This window comes from Trichosurus vulpecula, chromosome 3 (assembly GCF_011100635.1).
Source record: "Trichosurus vulpecula isolate mTriVul1 chromosome 3, mTriVul1.pri, whole genome shotgun sequence".
Classification (NCBI taxonomy): domain Eukaryota; kingdom Metazoa; phylum Chordata; class Mammalia; order Diprotodontia; family Phalangeridae; genus Trichosurus; species Trichosurus vulpecula.
This window is the reverse complement of record NC_050575.1, coordinates 96,220,782-96,241,298: the sequence shown is the minus strand read 5'-3', so window position 1 is coordinate 96,241,298 and position 20,517 is coordinate 96,220,782. Positions and strand designations below refer to the sequence as shown.

Below are 20,517 nucleotides of genomic sequence, written 5' to 3'. Positions count from 1 at the left end.
TAAATTGATATGCAAGTTAGGTAAGCATGTCTATGTATACGGATGTATGATTAGATGTATATAAAGAACCAATAAAGTGAGATCTTTTATTAAAAGTAGCTGTAATTCTGGGCAAGGCCCAAGAAGTAAAGTGCAGTTGAAAAGAGACAATGAAGAGTTCACTTGGCTTCCTCATTCAGTTTCTGGGAACACCTCCGTAAAAAGACAGACAAACTGGAGGGAATCCAAAGATTAGATATACACGGATAGGCCTAGTGTTAAGAAAGGAATGAAGACATTTGGGTAATCAAGGACCCAGCTGAGAGTTTCTAATGGAAGGCAAAACACAACACCAAAGGAATACTAGTCTGGTTAAAAAGGAGCTATATAATTAAAGGCAAATACACTTCACGTAACATGACGAAGAGAAGAGTATTGGTTAATCCAGGGAACCTAAAAATACAACAAAGGAAAAGCTATACACAGTGACCCGGAGCTGGTTACGGGGTGAGGGGAAGAAGCACTGATGATCTTAGGGGAGCTAGCCATCGATTGGAGAAAAGTTAAACAAACTGTAATATAAGAATGAAATGGAATGTTACTGTTCCATATGAAATGACTAGTATGATGAAAACAGAGAAGCATGGAAAAACTTACATGAACTGATGTAAAGTGAGGTAAGCAGAGTCAAGAAAAATATATGCAATGACTACAACAATGTAAATGGAAATCACCACCACCACAAATCAAAAACAAATGCTACAAAATTACAAAGAACAAGCTTGGCCCCCAAAACACCTCCTCCTATGTCTTTGCAGAAGTAGGGGATCCAGAGATGTGAAACACTGAACATAACGGCATATTTTTTCCTATTCACTGATCAGTTTTGCTGAATTTCTTTCTTATTTCTTTAAAAATAATTCTTTGTTATAAGAGATAGTTTTCCAGAAGTGGGGAGGGGAAAGGATAGAGTACAGAGGGAAATCTAGGTAATAAACCAAAGATATCAACTAAAATCTTTTTCTCCCAAAGGGGGAGCTTAAACGAGATTATTTTTTAGACTGTACGGTAAAGCTGTTCCTCCATTCAGTATCTTAGACGCTTAACTGTGGTGTAAAAGTATCCTCAAATTCCCAGAAGCTATGGTGACAGAACTCAAGTATTGGCAAGTCTGACCAAGCTGGAAAGGCTTAAAGTATAGGCCAAGTGACTAATCTCTCTTCAGAGGACCAATCTAACTAAATGTGAAGAGACGGAAATAGAAGGTTGGCTAGCAGGTGGTGAATTTTTTTCAGTCTGTCAAAGGCCAACTACTAAGGTGCAGTAATGCTGTATTCTCTATCAAGTGAAGACTGTACCTAGGGGTCACGTATCCTTGTAATGTTAAAATAAGACACTCTCATGCAAGCTATATCCCTAAAGCAATCAGTATTCCTTAAATATTCCCAGCTGGAGATCACCAATCCCACCCACTCCTTTCTTAGCAAGCTTCAGTCTGATTAAATTCTCATTATTTTGCCTACATTTATAAAATGCCCTTTTGGTAGGAATCGAATGTATAATGGAAAGTACACATTAAAAGGGCATATAGTACATTAACAGCAACATTTTTAAATGACACAAATGTGAATGGACAAAGATCAGATATTTGTGTCATCCTTGCTGTTATCCTCAACTCCTTACTCTCTCCCTCCCCATATCCAATCAGTCGTCAAGTCCTGCCCATTCGACCTTTGTACAGACACTTGTATAGACTCTCTCTCTGCTCTCCTGCAACTCTGTCCCCACTCTGGTGCAGACCGTCATCCTCTCATGCCTGGATTACTGTAAGAATTCTGGTTGGTCTCCCTGCCTCGAGTCTCGTCCCCGTTCCTGTCCATACTCCATAAAGTTTATAGACTCCTATTCAATAGATTCCAGTGGCTCCTTCTTACCTCCAGGATCAAATATAAAATCTTGTTTGGCATTCAAAGCCCTTCATAACCTGCTACATTCCTATCTTTCCAGCCATCTTATCTCTTACTCCCACTACTCTAAGATCCAGTGACACTAGCATCCTTGTTGTTCTTCCCACAGGACACTCCATCTCCTCAGTGAGCATTTTAAAATTCTCTCCCTCCTCATCTCCATCTTCTTGCCTCCCTGGCTTTCTTCAAGCCCCAGCTAAAATCTCACCTCCTACAAGAAGCCTTTCCTGATTCCTCTTAATGCTAGGGTGTTCCCTCTGAGATTATCTCCAATTTATCCTCTGTGTGTGTATGTGTGTATACACATATATACACACATGTGTATATATGCATATGTGTTTGTATATTTACGTGTGTATGTATATGTATATATATGAGTAAAAATATTCAGGACCTTCCTATTGCCTACCGAATAAGTTCAAACTCCTCTGTCCATTATTCAAAGCCTTCCACAACCAGGCACTGCTCTATGATTCAGCCAAACTGGACTTTTCTCTACATAACTCCTCCACCCCCAACATGCATGCTCTGTGCTTCTCTGTTTACATCAGGTATTTTTGTTTCAGTTCCTATTTATATTTTAAGAATCTATGATTTTGTAGGTATTAGTAGTCCCTTCATTAATGTATACCAGATTCTTCTATGTATGCCTTGGCAGACTGTCTTCATGATTTACTGTGGTTTAAAAAAAAGTCATCACCTATAGTCAACCTTGTGAGAAGGAGCTTCTCCACACTTAGCCAGACTGGTCCTGAGACCACAGACACAATATATTCCCAGGTTGGAGAAAGAAACTCAACTACTTCTGTTTCCTCAGGCATAAAACATAACTATCTATCCTTGAACTCAGGACTGGCCTGCTATCTACAGCCCCCAATCTCAAGATATTACCAAGCTTTAAACGTTCAAGGGCCTGCCTGAGCTTATGGTCCCCTGGCACAGTCTTCAAGATGTCAGGTTCATTTCTACACAAGGGTAAGGTATTAGAAGACTTTGATCAAAGGGTTAAGGTCATAATAAAAATTATTTTTAAAAAATAAAAGTAATATGAATCGTGGCAATTCACCTGAATTGCTTGCCATCTATGCCTAATTACAGTGCAGGACAATAAAAGTTATGCATATTATTAAATGTGCTAGCTTTTAATGATATCTGATCAAGTCGCCTTTATTGTGGGTCAACAGAGAGATTACCAGAGCACTGTGTGGGAGTCCTACTAGCGAACCACTATTCAAAGAAAACAGAAAAACCAGGAGAGCTTCCACTCCAATTAGATGAGCCCTTCTGTGTCAGAAAAGAACTTGCTGCCAGAGAGAAAATAGTGACCACATCCTAGAGAGAGGCACAAGGTGAGGTGCCCTCTTAGGCTCTGAGACAACATACCTCAAGCAGACATTATAGAATCTCACCTACTGGACTAGCCTGCAATTCAGTGAAGCAGCTTTAGAGACCAGGCATTAAGTTTCCTACCCTGCTGGATCTACTTGGAAAATGAAGAACTTCTATACACATCTCCTTTATCTTTCTCCTTAGTCTCTGTTTTGAGCTTCCATGAAATACCCCAGAAGTACCCTGGGCTAGAGAAAGACACAATCATTTCTGCTGCCCTAGGAACAGACCCTGACTGACTGGAATCACAACTGAGCTATAGCCTGAAGATGCAAATCTCCCAGGACTCAGAGCTATTTGCTACTTGTGGCATGGTACAGTTGGGCAATGAGATTATGATCACGACTGGTAAGGTTAGGGACAAACTACAGAATCCCACTAAGCCCTTATAGCAATGATGCTCGTGCTCCCCAGTCCAGGACAGCAACGTGCTCTTTCTTCCTTTCTCTAGCATTTCCTCAAGACTGCCTCATACCCTGAGAGTTGGCCCAAACTCCTTTTCCTCTGTGTCCAAACCCTCTCCAACATCTTATTACTTCCCCTTCTTTCAGCTATTCGACAGACCTTTCCCCTGCTTCCTCATTCTTGTCCTGCCTTTGTCCATCTCCAAGTCTTTGTTCACGATGTATTTCATTACTGTAATGAATTATTCTTCAACCCCAACTCCACTTCCTAATGGCCAGGCCCTTAAGACACAACTCAGGTGCTACTTCATCCACAAAGCTTTCAGTGATGATACCCTATCACCCAAGTTAAAATGACCTCTCTCTCCAAATTTGTCCTAGAACTTCATGGGGACCTCTCCTTTTGTACTTATCTACCTCTCTCTTATGTCATAATTATTTGCTTCATTAATTAATTAAACTCCACCCCCACCCCCACCCCCAATCCTTATGGCTCAGCTCCTTGAGGAGGGTCTGTGTCATATCTATCTTCCTGTCTCCAGTACTTATTACATGGCCTTGCACAAGGATGTATTTAATAAATGTTTTAGAAATAGAACTGAAGTAAGTTGTGCCCACCCCAGGCTGAAGCAATCCATAAAAAAGTACTTGAATATTTCTCAAAAGTGAGGGGTGGTAGAAGCTGATCCTTTCAGACCTACCTTCTTCTTCAGTTTGTGACGGGCTCGCTTGGCTGCCTTGGCAGTGTTGAGGGGTTTGGGTTCAGTACTGTTGATGTAGTCCAGCAGTTCATCCACATCCCGATGGTCCACAGCTGGTTCGCCTGGGCCACTCCCTGCCAGGCCCATCTTCTGGGGCAGCTCCTCTTTCCTCTTGGTCAGCCGTGAGCGCAGCTTCTCTCGGATCTCAGCATAGTTGCGACTGGTCGGGGCAGCAGGGGGCTGGAAGAGGGGCGTCCTGATGTTAAACTCCAAGCTTGGGAAGCCCACACCTTTCCAGCCCCCAATGCAGGCTGTGTAGTGAGACATAAGAACATTCTTCTTTCCAGCACTAGAAGCAAGGGCCAAGTGGCGCCACTCCTGCCTCAGCTCAGAGATCAGCTTCTCCCCTCAGCAGACTCCACTGAACTCAGCCCAGATCCTGAGTCTGGCTGGGACAATCCAAAGCTGTCACAGAGTAGCAGCTCAGGGGGAAGAGAGCCACGCAGAGGACCCAGCTAACTAAAGCGCTCCCTCTCCCCGTCTCCTGTTGGTCTCCAAGGATTCACTCACCGCGTTGTGTCCAAAGAACTCGCAGTAGCAGCAGTCACAGAATTTCCCATCTTTCTGAGTGGTGGAGGATGAGGTGCAGGAGCTTCGTTCTGAGCTGCTGTCCTCATCCTCTCCCAGCCCCTCATCTGCATCACATGACTGTGGCGGGTGGCAGCCAGTACCATTTGTAAACTTGTGCCCCTTGCATCCAGGGTCTCTGCACACAGTAGGAAGACAAGAAGTGAGGATATGTTAGCAGAAGCCAAGGCAAGGCAGAGAAGCATTTCTATGCCATATCCAAGGACAACCCATCAGGTCATGTTTCACTGCCTAACACCCCTGACACCCTAAGTCTGGAAAGCCCATCCCCCAGCCCTAGTGAGTCACAGAGCTGAAGCAACTTCTCTGGATTTTCCTAGGCAATAGTGACATATTTAGGATGTCTCAAGATAAACAAAACTAATCAAAAAGGGCCACACGGGACTCGGTCTGGGAAGGAGAGGGAAAGAAAGTTAAGTTTTGGTACTCACTTCTCAAGTAGCAGCTACAGTAATAGCTAACACTGATACAGCCCATACCATGTACCAAGCACCATGCTTTATGGTAATTTACAACTATTATCTCACAGAGGTCAGGGCCAAAGGCTGAGTTTTAGGTAACAGATCAGCAAAATGAAAATAGGGTCCTCTATATATCAAAAATTACCAATCTGAACTTTAATCCCTGCCATGAAAGAGAAAAAGAATGGTATCCTGCTAACAGCTCCTAGGTTGGGGGAAGGAAAGTTCTGAGGATCCCAACTATATCTCAGAAATTATACTAGTCACCTCTGATTTTCTAGTTCTTGCTTCCTGCAACGAATACCCCCCCCAATGTCCCCCCAAATATTCTCTGAGTTATTTCCACATCCCTTGACCATGTACTGCAAGTCCACCGATGCTTTTACCCACTGACCTGTTAGTGCTGGGAAGCTGATGTGAGGCAGCTTGAGGGACCAGAGACCCCGTGCAGTGCCCGTTGCAGGGGTGATTACACCCTGAGAGTGGAGGAGGCATCTTCAGAAGCGGCATGTTGGCAGAGGATAGGTGAGGGCTCTTACATGGTGCTGGGCTATGTGGGGCAGCAATGGCAGCAGCAGCGGCAGGTGACTCTGAAGGTGTCTTGGGCACTGGAGCATGATTGTTGGGGACAGGTGTGGGGAAAGATGCTGCCTGGGCAGTAGGGGTTAGGTGGGCATGGGGTGGAGATCCAAAGGGTCCTGGGTGAGCAGAGATCAGTGATGCTGGTGGTTGGGGATGGCCAGTGGGACTGTTGGGGGGGGCGGTGAGGTCTGAGTGCCGGTGATGTTCAGAGGAGTGGAAGGCCTCACCTGCAGGCAGACAGGAGTGAAGAAGTATCAAGGCAGGTCAGGAGAAGAAGGGAAGCCAGTCACCTCCAGAAAGGGAGGCAGGGAAAGGAATGCATAAACGATCATTTTTACTTTTGTAGGATAAACTGTTTCCCTAGTAGGCACGTAGAGGATCAATGCCAAGTTTATGAAAGGAGGGTTAGTCCTGGATATAGTCAGAGCTCTTCCACATTCTCCCAAACTTGGAGAGAAAAAAAGATCAGGCTCCGGAACTGGGCATGAATCTTTATAATGATTCTCTGCCCAACAGCAAGCCAAGCAGCTCTGTAACCAAAGGAGAAAGAACCTAGAATGCCCTATTCATACTGGTAGGCTCCAAAAATATCCTCGGTCAATTCCATTCTGAAGGGTGCTGATATATGAATATGCTATGGATTTCATTAACTTTTTTTTAAAGTCCTAAATAGAAGAAACACCAGTTTGTGATCTCTCAAAGCTTCCAAGGCTTCATCCAAGAATCCTCATCGCAGGAGCTGGGAGCGTTATCTTCTCGGGGCAATTAAGCTTCGGGACTGAAACGGTCTTAAGGAAGGGCAGAGAAATGGTCCACCCACAAGGTTTTACAAGTCCTGAGATGTGTCTCTTTGAACAGTAGATCAGAAAGGTTGTATTGCTACCAGTGGGTAGGGAATCAGAGATAAGGAATGCAGTGTGATGCCTCCAGCAAGAAGATAATATAAGAGGGACTGAATTCCAAGCACTGTGGTCCTAAAATCATTCAACAAGCAAGAAGAATGCCAAGAGAGAGATGCCCTGCTGTGAAACAAGGTTCAGTTTCTGAGTTGGCTACAGGCAGTCTGGAATGTGCCTCACTCTTGGAAAGATGGCTGAATGCACCAAAGGAGCTCCTCCCAGCCCGGGGGACCTCAGAGGTAGATACTACCCCATCCCTTCCTGTTTGACTCTAAGGAGAGGAGCAAAGGTATCATCTTCCCTCAAATCAGGAAACAATAAAGAAGCAGAGATCAGACCATGTCTAGGGTTCCAAGGAAAGCTGGTATGAGCCAAAGTGGAGAAAAGAGGTTCCAATTCTACCATCTCTTAATTGGCAAGACTCAAAAAGAAAAAAAGAACCACAAACAAGGAAGAGGGGGTATAGTGAGGAGCAAGCCTCAATCTCCAAGCCAAAGGGACCAAAGTCCAGCCCAGAGGTAGCAGTAAGAGGCAAGGAGACAGAAATATTTCCACTTCCACAAGTGCAGTTACTGCTAGGCATGCTGGGCCCCTGCTCCTCTGCTACAATCCTGGCAGCAGGTACAGACCTGGTGGAGTGGGTCTCCCTAACATGGTCTTAAACTGCTTGGGAAGTGTTTTGCAGAACTTGAGTGAGGTAGGCAGAGGACAGCCTCTTAAGACCCCAATGGAAACCACCAGAGAGGAGAGCAACGAGCTGTAGGGGCAGGTCTTCTGCCCAGGGGCCCCCAAAGTGGGAGGCTGGCTGATGCAATCTGGAGACAGGGGGAGGAGGGAGAGGTGGGACTGGCATGTTTGTTACCTGAAATAAAGGCAGAGGGAAAGGAGGATTTCTCCTCTGCAGTTTAAAGGGCTTTCTTAGGCACCTCATACGTTGACTCTTCCAGCTCAAAGCAGGCCACCTCCAGGCTACCTCTGGGAGGTAGATAAGCCCAGAATACTCAGTGGGCTTCTGCACAAAAATAAATATGAGCAAAGTACAGCTTGGCTTCCAAAGACTCTCAGCATAACACTGTTTTGCTAAGCTCAGCTTCTCAGTTCAGATCCATAATGTGCTTTTTCTAGGCCTCATGGTATTGTCTGAGAGTCTAAAAAGAATTTTCCAAACCCCAAATCTCTTAACAATAAGACCAGCCCCAAGATGCCCATCTGATCTATTGATCTCCTCTGGAGAGAAAGAAAATGCCACTATGCCCATTTTATAGACAGGGAAAATGAAGTCAAGGAAGGGATATCCTTTGTCTAGATCATCAAGGCAGTGTGTGGTGATACTGGTGTTAGATCTCCAGGGATCTCCCTCTTGGTTTCCTGGTGGATATATCTGTTGCACCAATCCCTTCTCCCATCTGGACATTACTTTTAATAATCCCATTAGCCCATGTAACGTGCAGCTATTACAGTCATTTGATAAAAGGTATATTTGATATAAGGTAGGTGAGTCCCCCTTTCACTATAGCTAGCCAGGACCTAGAAACTTCATAGCTTGTTCTACCAATTATTCCTGTAGGAGAGGGCAAAGGGCCTGGTGGTCCAATTGGAGGGAGAGGGCTCTGGTGAGCTTGAGACTCACCAGGTGTAGCAGGAGGGCCCCCAATCGAGGGGCCCTGCATGGTACCGCCAGCCTGCTGGGAGTTCCAGAGGCCTGAGAGTTTGTGTGCAGACAGGAACGAGCTGGGATCCCAGTCCCCTGAGTTCCCATGGCATGAGGAGGAGGACGATGATGACGAGGAAGAAGAAGAGGAAGAGGAGTGGGAGCCACCCCCACAAGACTGTGACTTGCACGACGTGTGTGATAATGAGACCTGGAGGAAGGGGAAAAAAATGATCAACACAAAGCACCTTACTTCCTGAAACAGCTCCCTCTGCCTTCAGTCTCTCAGGAAAGGAGGCCCCTCCTGCAGGAACCCTCTGCCATGGCCCAAGCAACATCTACCATGATCCTAAGAAACAAAGAAAATCAACATCCCACTGCCTTGCTGCAGAAATAAAGCCGGGCCCGAGAGGTAGACAGAAAGCTGAGCTAGGAGTCAAAGGAGCGCCAGGAATCTTGGTGAAAAGGAAACAAGAGACCACTTAGAGAATAGCCCACCCCCAGAAAGACAAGTACCCTTGAGGGAACAGTCGGGATTGATGGACTGACAAAGCAGATCAGGCACTCACTCTAAAACTAAACAATGCCCGGTAATGGTAGAAAATTTGGAGGGAGGGAAGGGAGAGGTAAAGCAGATATAAGTGTCAGCAGGGCAGGAGCCAGATCACCAAGCTTTATAACAAAGAGGCCCCCAACAGCACATGCTTGATTTTGTTTTATGTATTTTCATGAGGCTAGTCCTTTGAAATTTCTTGATCTGGCTAATTCCAAGCCTTCAAAACTCATTCTCGGGCCTCCATAAGGTACTGGTTACCTTTCAAGATGCTACAGAACTGAGCAGAAAAAACAGGAAGGAAGCACGGTACAGTGGAAAGAGTACTGGACTTGAGAGTCAAAAGTCTCAGAAGACTTAGCTTTGAGTCCCAACCTTGCCACTTACTACTCGTGTGACCTTGGACAAGTCACTTCACCTTTATAAGACTCAGTACCCTCCTCTGTAAAATGAGGAGGTTGGTCTAGATGACCTGCAAGGTCCCCCCCAGCTCTAACATTCTGTGAGGTAGCAGCTACTGGGCCAGGGCTGCTGCCATCCAGTCCATGCAGCTGTGCCCTTCAGGCTGCTCTCACAGACTGTCCCAAGGGAGCAACAGGCCACCTAGTCCTCTCTCCTTTTTCCAAAACCTGATTCCAGAGTTTTGCTGCCACCTCAAAACAGTGACTCCAGCCTCTCGGTGCATGGATCAGTGGAGTCATCCAACAGAAGTCACCTGAGGGGATATATAAGGAGACATATATCCCCTCAGAACAGAAACTACAAGATCTTTTCTGAGGCATCTCCAACATCTTCCCCCACACATCTTGAGACTGGGACAAATTCTAGTTTATGGGCACCTTCTCTGTAGTTGTAGGACACAGTATACCTACCGCCAGGGACTGTTCTTGAAGGGCCTTCCTTTCCTCATCCTCCACACTCTTTCGGCAGCTCTGGCAGATCCATAGAGGCATCTCTCCCAGCAGGTTCTGCACGATCGTTGGCACAAAGTCAGGTGGGAGCCTCTCCCCATTGTGGGAAGGGCCTCCCCAGTCTTTGCGCTCCCGATGGCACAACAGGCAGCAAGTCTGCACTGACTCGTCAGAAGTTGGGAGAACCTGCATGACAGACACAAACAAAGTTCCTCAGGGGGTGAGGCTGTGGAGAGAGACAGGGAAGACATCTACTGGGGACCAAGCAGTCGGGGCAGGATTGCTGAGAAGTTGGGAAATTCCAGCATAAAGAGAAATTATCAGGTCTAACTAAAGCTCATTATTTACCCAGTTGCCTAGGCAGTCTATATAGTAATCAGCATGTAACCCAAAAACAAATAAATAAATAAATTGAGTAGAAAGCCAATCCAATTCTTTGAGGGATAACATAAGTTTGGGAGGGCCCAATATAATCCTACTTGGATCATCCTAGCATAGTCTTCCTAGCACTACTGATCAGATCTAGCTGAATGGATCTAACCAATCCAAACTGGGAGCGGTAGGAGGGAAGAGAGGACATGATGGAAACTCAGTATTTTAACTATAAACCCAATTCAAGAGACAAAACTCTCCATGTTCTATTCAGCGCAGCACTGAGGGCCCCTTTCTAAACTGCCTTGCTCCAGGGTACTAGACGCCTACAAGGAATCCAATCACTGCAATGATAAAAGTATCAACTTCTCCAGAAGAAACTGAGTAAAGGAAATGCAATACTCCCATCAACTCCTCAAATTGGGCCCAGATACAGAATCTTTGCATTAAATTATCTTTTGGTTTTGTTTTAATTTGCAATAAACAGTTATACCGGCACACGGCCCTACAATTTATTCCCTGGGTAGCTTATTAAGACAGGGGAAAAAGATCCCTCTAAGTAGTTCCAAAAGTATAATAAAATATCTCCTGTTGCATCGGATGCTCAGAAAAGAGCCACTTAGGAGTTCAAGTGATATAAATGTGATGTTCGACACTTCCATAATTGCTGCTCGGAGAGTCTCTGCATAGGGTTTCTTTTGGGAAGCTAAGCAGCTGTTTAGTAGTTACTGCAAAATAACATGTCTAGAACCCAGCAACAGAGAATGGTATGTCCAACTGAAACTCCAGAGGGCATTCACAAGAGCTGAGTCCAATGAGAACAACAGGGAATTTCACAGAGGCATAGAATTTAGTGCTGGTAGAGTCATTAGAGATCATCTAGTCTAACATACTCAACTGAACGTTGAGGAAAACAAAGGCCCAGATGGGTGAAATCACTTGCCCAAGGTCATACTAGCAGCAGAGCTGAGCCCTGAACCCAGGACAAGGGACTTCGAATGCAGTGAGTATTCCTTTTTATCTACCAAAGACACCCAGTCATTTGGACCTTAAAGATACGAGGTAGCAGGCAGAGACATGGAGCTGACCTTGGCCCTGCCACCTCCCACACAATAATCATTAACCGTCTGACCTCATCACTAGTCCATTGGAAATCCAGTTTACCTTGTGGACAGCAATTGGAAGCTTTCTTTTTAAAATAATTACACACATAACTTCAAAAAGAAAACTGATTAAGCAAACTTTTACAAGTATTCACACTTTAATAAATGAATTTCTACATACAGTATTCCATGACAACACACTAGCTACTCCTCTGTATCTCCTATTCATCTTCGCATTTAGGCATCTATTTTTTCTTTTATAAAAGCAGCTTACACAGTGCTTTAGGGCTTGCAAAGCACTTTCCTCATGATAACTCTGTAAAGTAGGTAGTTTAAGTATTATTATTCCTATTTTAGTGATTTAAAAGCAACAAACCTGCCTAAAAGTTAAGTGACTCGCCAGCTAGTAAGCAGAAGAACCAGGACTCAAACCCAGGTCTACTGACTCCAAGGCCAGTGGAATATCCTTTCTACTATGTACCATGCTACCTCTCTAAAGTAAATGCGTATAGTTCCTTCTGGTTCTACTTCTCTTCACGTTAGTTTATACCACTTCATTCCAGTTTTTCTTTATATTTTTTATACTCATTTTAAATGGAATTGTAGCCTTCCACTAATCTACTATCGTTTATTTAGCCATTCACTGTTGGACACTTAGGTTGTTCCAGTTCTCTGCAACTACAAATAATATTGGGCTATGTGTTTGATTGAATCTTTTTTTTCTGCTTTATAACACTCAGAAGGTACGCCCCCCAAAATAGGATTACTAGATCAAAGGATGTGATTATTTTGGTGACTGTGTTGCCAGACTGCAGTCCAAAAATAATTCTAACAATCTGCAATTGCAAATATATATGTATGTGGTTACCCTGCCAAGCGCTGAGCTGTGCCACTTTTAGTTATCATACTGGAAATGACTGGTTCCGACGTTCTTCAATAACTAGGTGCCCAAGAGGAAGAGCCCAAGACAATGCCTACATCACATTCCCTAGAACGCTCACCTTGGTTTCAGGACACACAGAATGTCATCCCATGGGAATTTGACTTGAAGGTCCCAGCTATTTAGGAGAGAACAGCAGAAACACAAAGGCTAGGAAACTGCGCCGCCTCAATCCAGGAGAGGATTTCTCCCTCTACCATCCCTCTCTTTATCCCAAGCCCTGCTTCAGGCACCCTCTGATTTGCTACATCCTTCCCACCAACCCTACCTCCCCCTCCCCCATCTTCCCTCCACTGAGCACGGAGCTCCAAAGCCCACAGCACAGGGGCCCCTGCTGCCCCCAGCAGAGAACCCTCCTTCTGCCAGGATTCTCTCTCACCAGATGTGTGCCATGGGAAGCAAATCTCAGCTCCCTTCACTGTTCTTTCATTCCTCTCACACAATAAACCTGGGTCCTAAAGGTTCATTCGCTCCCTGAGTGGCATTAAGCACAGAAGGCAGGTGGCAGCTCCAGCAGTCACTGAGTGAGTGTGACAGCCATGGAGAGCACAGTGCTAGACCAGAGAAAGGTCCCCCATTGTCTGCCGAGGGCAGGGAACTCCTGGACAATAGGCAGCACCACTGAGAGGCTGCACAGAAACACATGGTGCTCCTGAGCTGGAAGGGGAGGGAAAGGTCAGAGGCCAGAGATGAAGCTGAAGCACACAGAGAGAAAGGTGTTCTCATTCCCACTGCAACAGAGGCACTCTCAAAAAGCTGAACAGGACATTTTTCAGGAAATGGGCTTTTTGGTCAGATATTTTCCCAAAATGCTCTAGGAGGAGGATCATAGGAGTCAATGGGTGGGACCTTAGAGATTATCTAGTCCAACTCCCTCATTTTACAGGTCAGGAAAAATGAAGGATAAGGGAGAGAAGATGGGCAGCTCCATCCAAAATTATAGAGGAAAACCAGGAAAGCAGACACTGAGAATATCAGCTGGCTCCTTAAACTGGTGAACACTGCCATGTGGCTATCATTATGTTTAATATAAATCTCTCCCTTTTGTGTCTATACAGAAGTATGTCAAAATGTGTGCATGATGTGTGCATATAAACATTACAATCTCTATTTTATGTAACAAACATAAATACCATCTACTTTGGACTACTACCTCTTGGAGGGCAAGAGTTATTCTTGTTTAACTTTGGAACAAGTAAGATTTGGAATGTTTCTAAGGCAATAGATGTGGAAATGAAATTCTGTACAATGAAGGTTCCTAAGTTGCTGATTTGATTCTTTTCACAATGGCCTGGCTCTAGAACTGAAACCTCATTTCCAAAGGGCAGGCTAGGTTTAGCAAGCAAGGAGCCGAAGGCACATGCCTGTGATCAAATACCAACGAGGCAGTTGGGATTGGGGGTGGGGTGGGTGGGTATCTGGTCTTCCTCAAGAGATTCTGTGACAGCTGTGCCTGTCACATTGAAATGAACCATCTTGCTCCCTCTATTCTGTGACTATAGCAGTATGAGAAGGCTGGACTCTCTCCCTCACACACCTAGGAGGGTTAGCACACTCCCTGCAGGTGGGAGTAAAATGCCACTCCCACTACTTCCCCTACCTGGCCCCTCCAGCTATCTAGGTAGTAGGCAAGGATGCCATGGAACATTAAAGGGACAGTAATACTTTATCTGGGAAGAAAGTGCACCCAACTCCCCAGAAGAGGACATACCCTGAAATCAGATATCTACCCAAGTGTCTCTAGCTCGGAGGGGAGGACAAAGAATTGCAGAACCCTGCCCAGTCGATCAGCACTGCTGCTCTACAAAAGCAATCTGCCAAACTACCCCTTGGGCCCCTCTTCCTCAGAGTGCTCTATTTAGAATTCTGTTCCTAGAAAGAAAAGATTTGATATTACATACTTTTAACTCTGCCTGGGTTACTCTGAACTTTCCTTCGCAACCTAGCCAATCAATTATGGTGACCATGCAACACTGCTTAGCCAGTCATTTCATTAGTCACTGATAGCATTCCAGAACCAGAAGGTACCCAATCCCTATCTGAGCAGGAACCTCAATTACTGCATCCCTTATAAAAGGTCATCCAGCCTCCACTTAAATATTTCCAGTAAGGAGAAGTTCACTATCTATGTAGACATCCCATTCCACTTTTGGACAGCTCTAAATATTGGAATTTTTTCCTTACAGCAAGCTGAAACTTGCCTTTCTGTGATTTCCACCTGCTGCTCCTAATTCTGCTTTCTAAGGCCAAATAAAACAAGTTTAATCCCTGTCCTACGTGAAAGCGCTTCACTTAAAGACAGCTATTATGTCCTCTTCCCCTCCCTGCCAAGTATTCACTTCTCCAAACCAAATATTCTCAGTTACTTCAGCTAATCATAGTATGATGTGGCTTTAAGTTCCCTCACAATAATCCTGGATGGCATCTTTTAGAAATGCTCCAGCTTACTAACATTCTTCCTAAAAAGTGGTACTAAGAATTGAAAAGCTAGTTCTAGGTATGATGGGACTAGGGCAGAATATGCCCCGAGTACAGGCTCCCTCATTCTGAACTTTACAAAGCTTCTGTTAATGCAGCACAGGCCTCCATTAGATTTTGGGTTATCAGGTAACCCTGTTTATTCACAGTGAGCTTGCAGTCCACTATAACCTCCAGCCCTTTTTCCCTTAGAGAGAGCTTCTATCTCCACACCCACCGATGTATTTGGTGCAAGTCATTTTTGGCTTCCAAGGGCAGGATTTCATACATATCCCTATTAAATTTCATCTTATTATATTTGGCCCCTCATTCTAAACCGAGCTAGCTCTGGATCCTAATTCAAAGGTATAGCTATTTTTAACTCTGAGTCACCTACAAATTGGATATTATGTATGCTTTTGGCTAATTCATCAATACAGTGGGGCGATTAGGACTAAGGACAAATTCCTAGAGTATTCCATTAAAGAATTCTCTTTAGGTGGTTTTGGATTACCACTCTTTGGGTAAATGAGGTTAACTTACTACAATTTTCAAATGGTTCCATATCCCAACCTAACTATATTATCAACTAGAACATATATCTCCCCATTAAGGATACTTTAAAACCCTGATAACATAGAATCATATAGGGAACTTTGGAGATCACCTACTTTAATGTCCTCATTTTACAGGTGAAAAAAATGAGTCTCTCGGAGGTTAAATGGACTTCCCAAGATCACAAAGGTATTAAGAACTGGCATTCAGAGTCACATCCTTTTGAAACCAAAAATTGGAAAAGATTCTGGATTTGACTGTCAAATATGCTGCTGAAGTACAAGTATATAATAATATTTATGGCATTCCCTGATCTGCATTATCTACCTTAATAACTTATCAAAAAAGGAACCCAGGTTAGTTTGATTGGTATCTTTTGTTTTCCTGTCACCTACACTTTTCTGTAAAATGGTGAACAAAAACACCTTAGCTCCTAAAAGTGCCTAAATTTCCCAAAAATTTCATCAGCATGGTAGATGAGGAAACACATTTGTCTCTCCTCCCGTAGAAGGGATTCGGGACTTTGGGTGTGAACAGTAATGCATATGGTCAAACTTAGCTGATGTTAATTTTGCTGAATTGCTAATCTATTCTTTTTCTTTTTTGTTATGAGATCTGGATTGCTGGTAGGAATGTATGTATTCAGAAATGAAGGCACAAAATATAGCAATACAAAAAAATGTCTAATTATATTGAATAAATGGGCATTATATAATCTATATAATATACATACATGGGCAAAAATCAATAATAAACTCACCAGCCTCCTTGAAAATCAGAACTTTTGCTTGCCTCAAATCCTGTGATAATTCTCAGCTCAATCACATGAATATATTCAAGTTCTTTCAAGTATCCTGGAATATAGTTCATCCGTGTCTGGTAGCAATAAAGACTTCTAGGTGCTCTCTTACAATATTCCTAACTTGAGTTTCAAATTCCTGTTGACTTTTTTTCCCCCTATAATGTCTAATCTAAAGTTCATTCTCCTTGGTAGAAGAAAGAAAAATAAAATAAGGGTTTGAACAGCTTTACCTTCTCTCACCTGTTACCATGATTTCATCTACCCAGAGTAGTATACCCCAGCCCTTCTCTTATCTTCCTTTAGCCCCCACCATAAGCCCCCACCCACTTCTTCATCCTTAGCATTCAATGAAAGTTTCCTTTCTTTCTGTATTTTCACATTCTTAACATTCTAAAAGGACTTCTGTATGCATTCTCAGTTACCTGCTCTTGCTTCCACCTTCTGTACATGTCTTTTTAAAAAACCTAAGATGGTCACATCAATCTACTCAGACCATTGCACCTTTTCTTCATTTGGTTTTTACTTTCAGAATTTCATCCAGTGTTGATGGCTGCTTTGGTATGCATCTTAGGATCTTCTCTACTTTCCCATTTTTAGTTGCTCTCAGGGAAAATCACATTGTCTCCAGGTTGTTGGCCTCACAGTTCCTCACTTTTTAAAAAAAAAAAATTAAATATTTTTTCAATAAAAAATCTGCCTTCTCTCCTCCCCACCTCCCCACCTCCCAGTTTCTGACTTTTTGCAATTATTCAACACCAGGGAACAGTTTAGCTCCCAATTGTTACCCAATCCTTCCTACTAGCCTAGGTTCTAGTGAATATCAATCAGATACTTCAAAGATTTCCCCCAAGTTCGCACCCAAGATTCAGCCTGTTCCATCTCATTCTGTTCCATCTTGCCTGCATTTTTAACTTTTTATAGGGCCCTCACTTCAAATACTTCAAAAGATCCATGATTTCATCAGTGTGGGTGCTCCATCCCCTGATGCAGATCACAAACCTTCCATGCCTGAACAGATAGTCTTTATGAGTAGCTGTGGCTGAAAAAAAATTACCTGGTGACCAACCTTCTCATGAGAAGCCTGTCTAAATTTCACTAAGCTGGACAAGAGATGATTTCTAACAGGGACCATATTCAAAGCCTTTCCAAACTGAGCTGACCCACAAAGCCTTGTTCTCTACTAGCATAACCCAAGACCACTGCCAAGCCATGATGACACAGAGAAGACTCTAACAGAGAAGTGTCCATACGATGCTTTAAACATTATGGCCATGTCCTGTGCCCCACCTATTTAATAAGAGTTCCTACCAATAAGTTTTCACATTCTCACCAATCAGTACAAAATGTCTTCTTACTGTAAACTAGAATATGGCTGGGCTTGGGGTTACCAATTCCCATTTAATATATATGCGGTCACCTGCCTAAAGTCATTCAGAAAAGTTTTCAGAGACATAAGGCAAATGTCTTGGCATACCAAAACAGAAGTGACCACAAAGAAAAGTCTGCCAGATAATAAATGAGTCCATTCTTCTTCACTCAATATTGGTTCTAACCAAAGCCTCAATGAGGGAAAAGAGGCAGGCTCCTGCCAGTTCCCCTGCCTTTATAGTGGGTTCTGAATCTCTCTCCTAATCTTTAAAGAGTTTTAAAACCACCTCCCAGTGTCTGTGGAGAAACTGTCTCATTTCAAGCATTACTATGTCACCAGTCAGGCCAAAGATCAATTTTCTTTCGGTTACAGACTGCTCTTTTGAAAACTCAATGGCATTCACAAAAAGATTTCACAGCTTTCAGAGCTATCACATCTTAGGGGTGGGAGTAGGGACAAGCGAGGTAGTAGGGGAATAAGGTTATCTGACTGGACTAGTTTCCCTTCCTGCTTCAAGTACGGTTCTCTAGAAACCTGCTCACTCACAACCATAAGCCTCATACTCAGGGAGAACACAGATATAACATGTTCTCACTGGTTTACCTATGAAGAGAATTAATGTCTTCATTCTAGAAACTTTCTCAGAGGTACAATGTAGGCAGAAAACACCCAGTGTCTGTGGCAGAAAGCCATGGCATAGCCTCCTCACAGGAGGCTTGGAGAACCTACCATATTTCTTGGCAGTTCTAACTCCACCAATGTAGATAGGACTCTTCATACCTAAAAGCCCAGCATGGTGGTTAACTGACCCCTTCAACCCACCTCCCCACCCTCCTCCCCCTAACCTGGACGCCAATCTCTGAACTGGTCAGTCCAGTGTTTTTCTGGGCAGGTATCCAGATCTGAGCAAGCGTGACAAATCAACTGATTTGGACTCCTGGATCCAAAAAAAAAAAAAATAGATCCTGGGGGTTTGCCTTTTATCACTCAGGTCTACTCAAGTAGTCCCAAAGTCATTTTGTTTCAGTTCCCTAACAGAACCCTCTCTGAACCACGAACCTCCGAGGAAACCGGAATCTAACCTACTAAGCATTTTCTACACCTCCAAAGACAACCCAGTTTTGTACAGACCAATCAATCAACAAGGATTTATTAAGCACTTATTATGTGCCAGGCATTGTACTAAGCATTGGAGATACAAAGAAAAAGCAAAAACTGTCCCTACCATATCTGTATTCCATATTCCAGAATGGATAAGCAGCCACATAAAGGCCAGGTCAGAGGTGCTGCAATACTGAGAACCATGGCGCTCAGTTATTCTTTCCCTTCTCCACTACTTTAATACAGGAGAAAGGAACACTAAGCTAGGACATTCTGGTTCCCCCTAAAAATGTTACAGAACCAAAGAAAGTTGGTGACAGTGTAGCTACTTTGTTCTCTAGTTCATTCACCAAAGCTTGGTTTATGGTAAAATAAGAGCTCAAAAAAGGAAGCTCCAACCTAAATTTATAATCATTATTCTTTTAAGTTTGTTCTTGTCACAGGATCTTGCAAAAGTTTCAGTAATAACAATAATCTCCCAAAGGTTCCTGGTAGTTAAGACTTTGTGACTGTGAAGTAACAGGAACTGGGCTGACTGATCCTCACCATTGCTCTCTGAACAATCACCAGTCATTTGATTTCCTTACCTTTTTTGGGCAGTCCCTGGAAGTCTTAATCTTCTGGTGATAGGAATAAGGTGGATTTAAGGGAATACTTCAGAAATGGAGGGGGGGGGGGGGCGGCTCAAGGCAAATTTAAAAAATTCCTTCTGGTAGCATGAATCAAAGCTCTATATCTCAGCCCTCCTAGAGAAGCTTTTTGACCTACAATACGATCTCCAGTAAGTTACTAAGAGCTATCCTGAGATTTAGCTCTTACTCCCAACATGTAAGACTGCACTACTTTCTTCAAGGGACTCATTAGACCCAAGATTCTACATTTGCTTTTTGATGATACACCCAAGATGCAGACTATCTATCCAACAAGTCTGCAAACACGGTCAAAATTCTAATTCAAAAATGGTCTGTGCAAATTTCTTGGCTCTCAGGTATCCTTAAATTTCCCCAGAATATTATCACCAGAAAAAGCAATGGACAGTGACAGCAAGGTTTTCTTTCAAAAGCAATGAGTATGACTCAATCAGCAGCCCAAAACACTCTTTTCTAATCATTCCACAATCACCACCATCTTCTTGCCAGCATACTACACATGAGTAAACTGAGGTCTTCAAAACAGACAAATGCACAGGGATATAGTAAATGATCCCCAGCCCCCAGCACAGAGAGCCTCCAACCTCAACTTTGCCAAGATGTGCTTTTTTTTCCCTCACCCAGCTTAGATTTGGGAACTCTTCAAGGTCTCCTGGCTAAGCACAATTAACTACATGAGTCAATAAATACCCTCATGGAAAGTAGTGGAAGAATGGCTGATCTCTAGGCAAAAAAGCAAAGTGTAATTTATCTAGTGAAGCACCTATTCTAATATACTAAGCAATGGGAATGATTTGAGAGTCATTCACAATATCAAGGAGGGAAGTACACAAATAACAGGTCTCAGAAAATGTGTTTTGGATCCAAAAGGCAGGCCAAAAGTTTAGGAGTCAGTAGAACTGTCCAGCTTTTAAGGAAAAGAAATGTGTTCCAATGAGATAATGGTTTCCAAATTCAGATCAGCACTCAAATCAGGACCCACTGACTGTCTATAGAAGGATGAAAAGTGATGATGACAGCTAG

At 43.5% G+C, this 20,517-nt stretch overlaps 1 protein-coding gene across 8 annotated transcripts in view; it reads right to left on the bottom strand.

The window, feature by feature from the left end:
- The window catches only part of FAM193B (family with sequence similarity 193 member B), a 43,013-nt gene that overhangs the window by 16,833 nt on the left and 5,663 nt on the right, over window positions 1–20,517 (bottom strand). For 3 of the 8 annotated variants that reach the window (XM_036751396.1, XM_036751399.1, XM_036751394.1), the window contains exons 2-8: window positions 16,797–17,025; window positions 12,622–12,678; window positions 10,107–10,331; window positions 8,661–8,892; window positions 5,944–6,358; window positions 5,011–5,206; window positions 4,441–4,680 (exon numbers count right to left, since the gene is read on the bottom strand). In XM_036751396.1, coding sequence (XP_036607291.1) covers window positions 4,441–4,680; window positions 5,011–5,206; window positions 5,944–6,358; window positions 8,661–8,892; window positions 10,107–10,187 — 1,164 coding nt within the window. In that variant the 5' untranslated portion in view covers window positions 10,188–10,331; window positions 12,622–12,678; window positions 16,797–17,025. Of the gene's footprint in view, window positions 1–4,440; window positions 4,681–5,010; window positions 5,207–5,943; window positions 6,359–8,660; window positions 8,893–9,887; window positions 9,950–10,106; window positions 10,332–12,621; window positions 12,679–16,332; window positions 16,519–16,796; window positions 17,026–20,517 lie in introns of those variants that run through there. The other 5 variants (XM_036751395.1, XM_036751397.1, XM_036751398.1 and 2 more) reach the window with 5 other exon arrangements.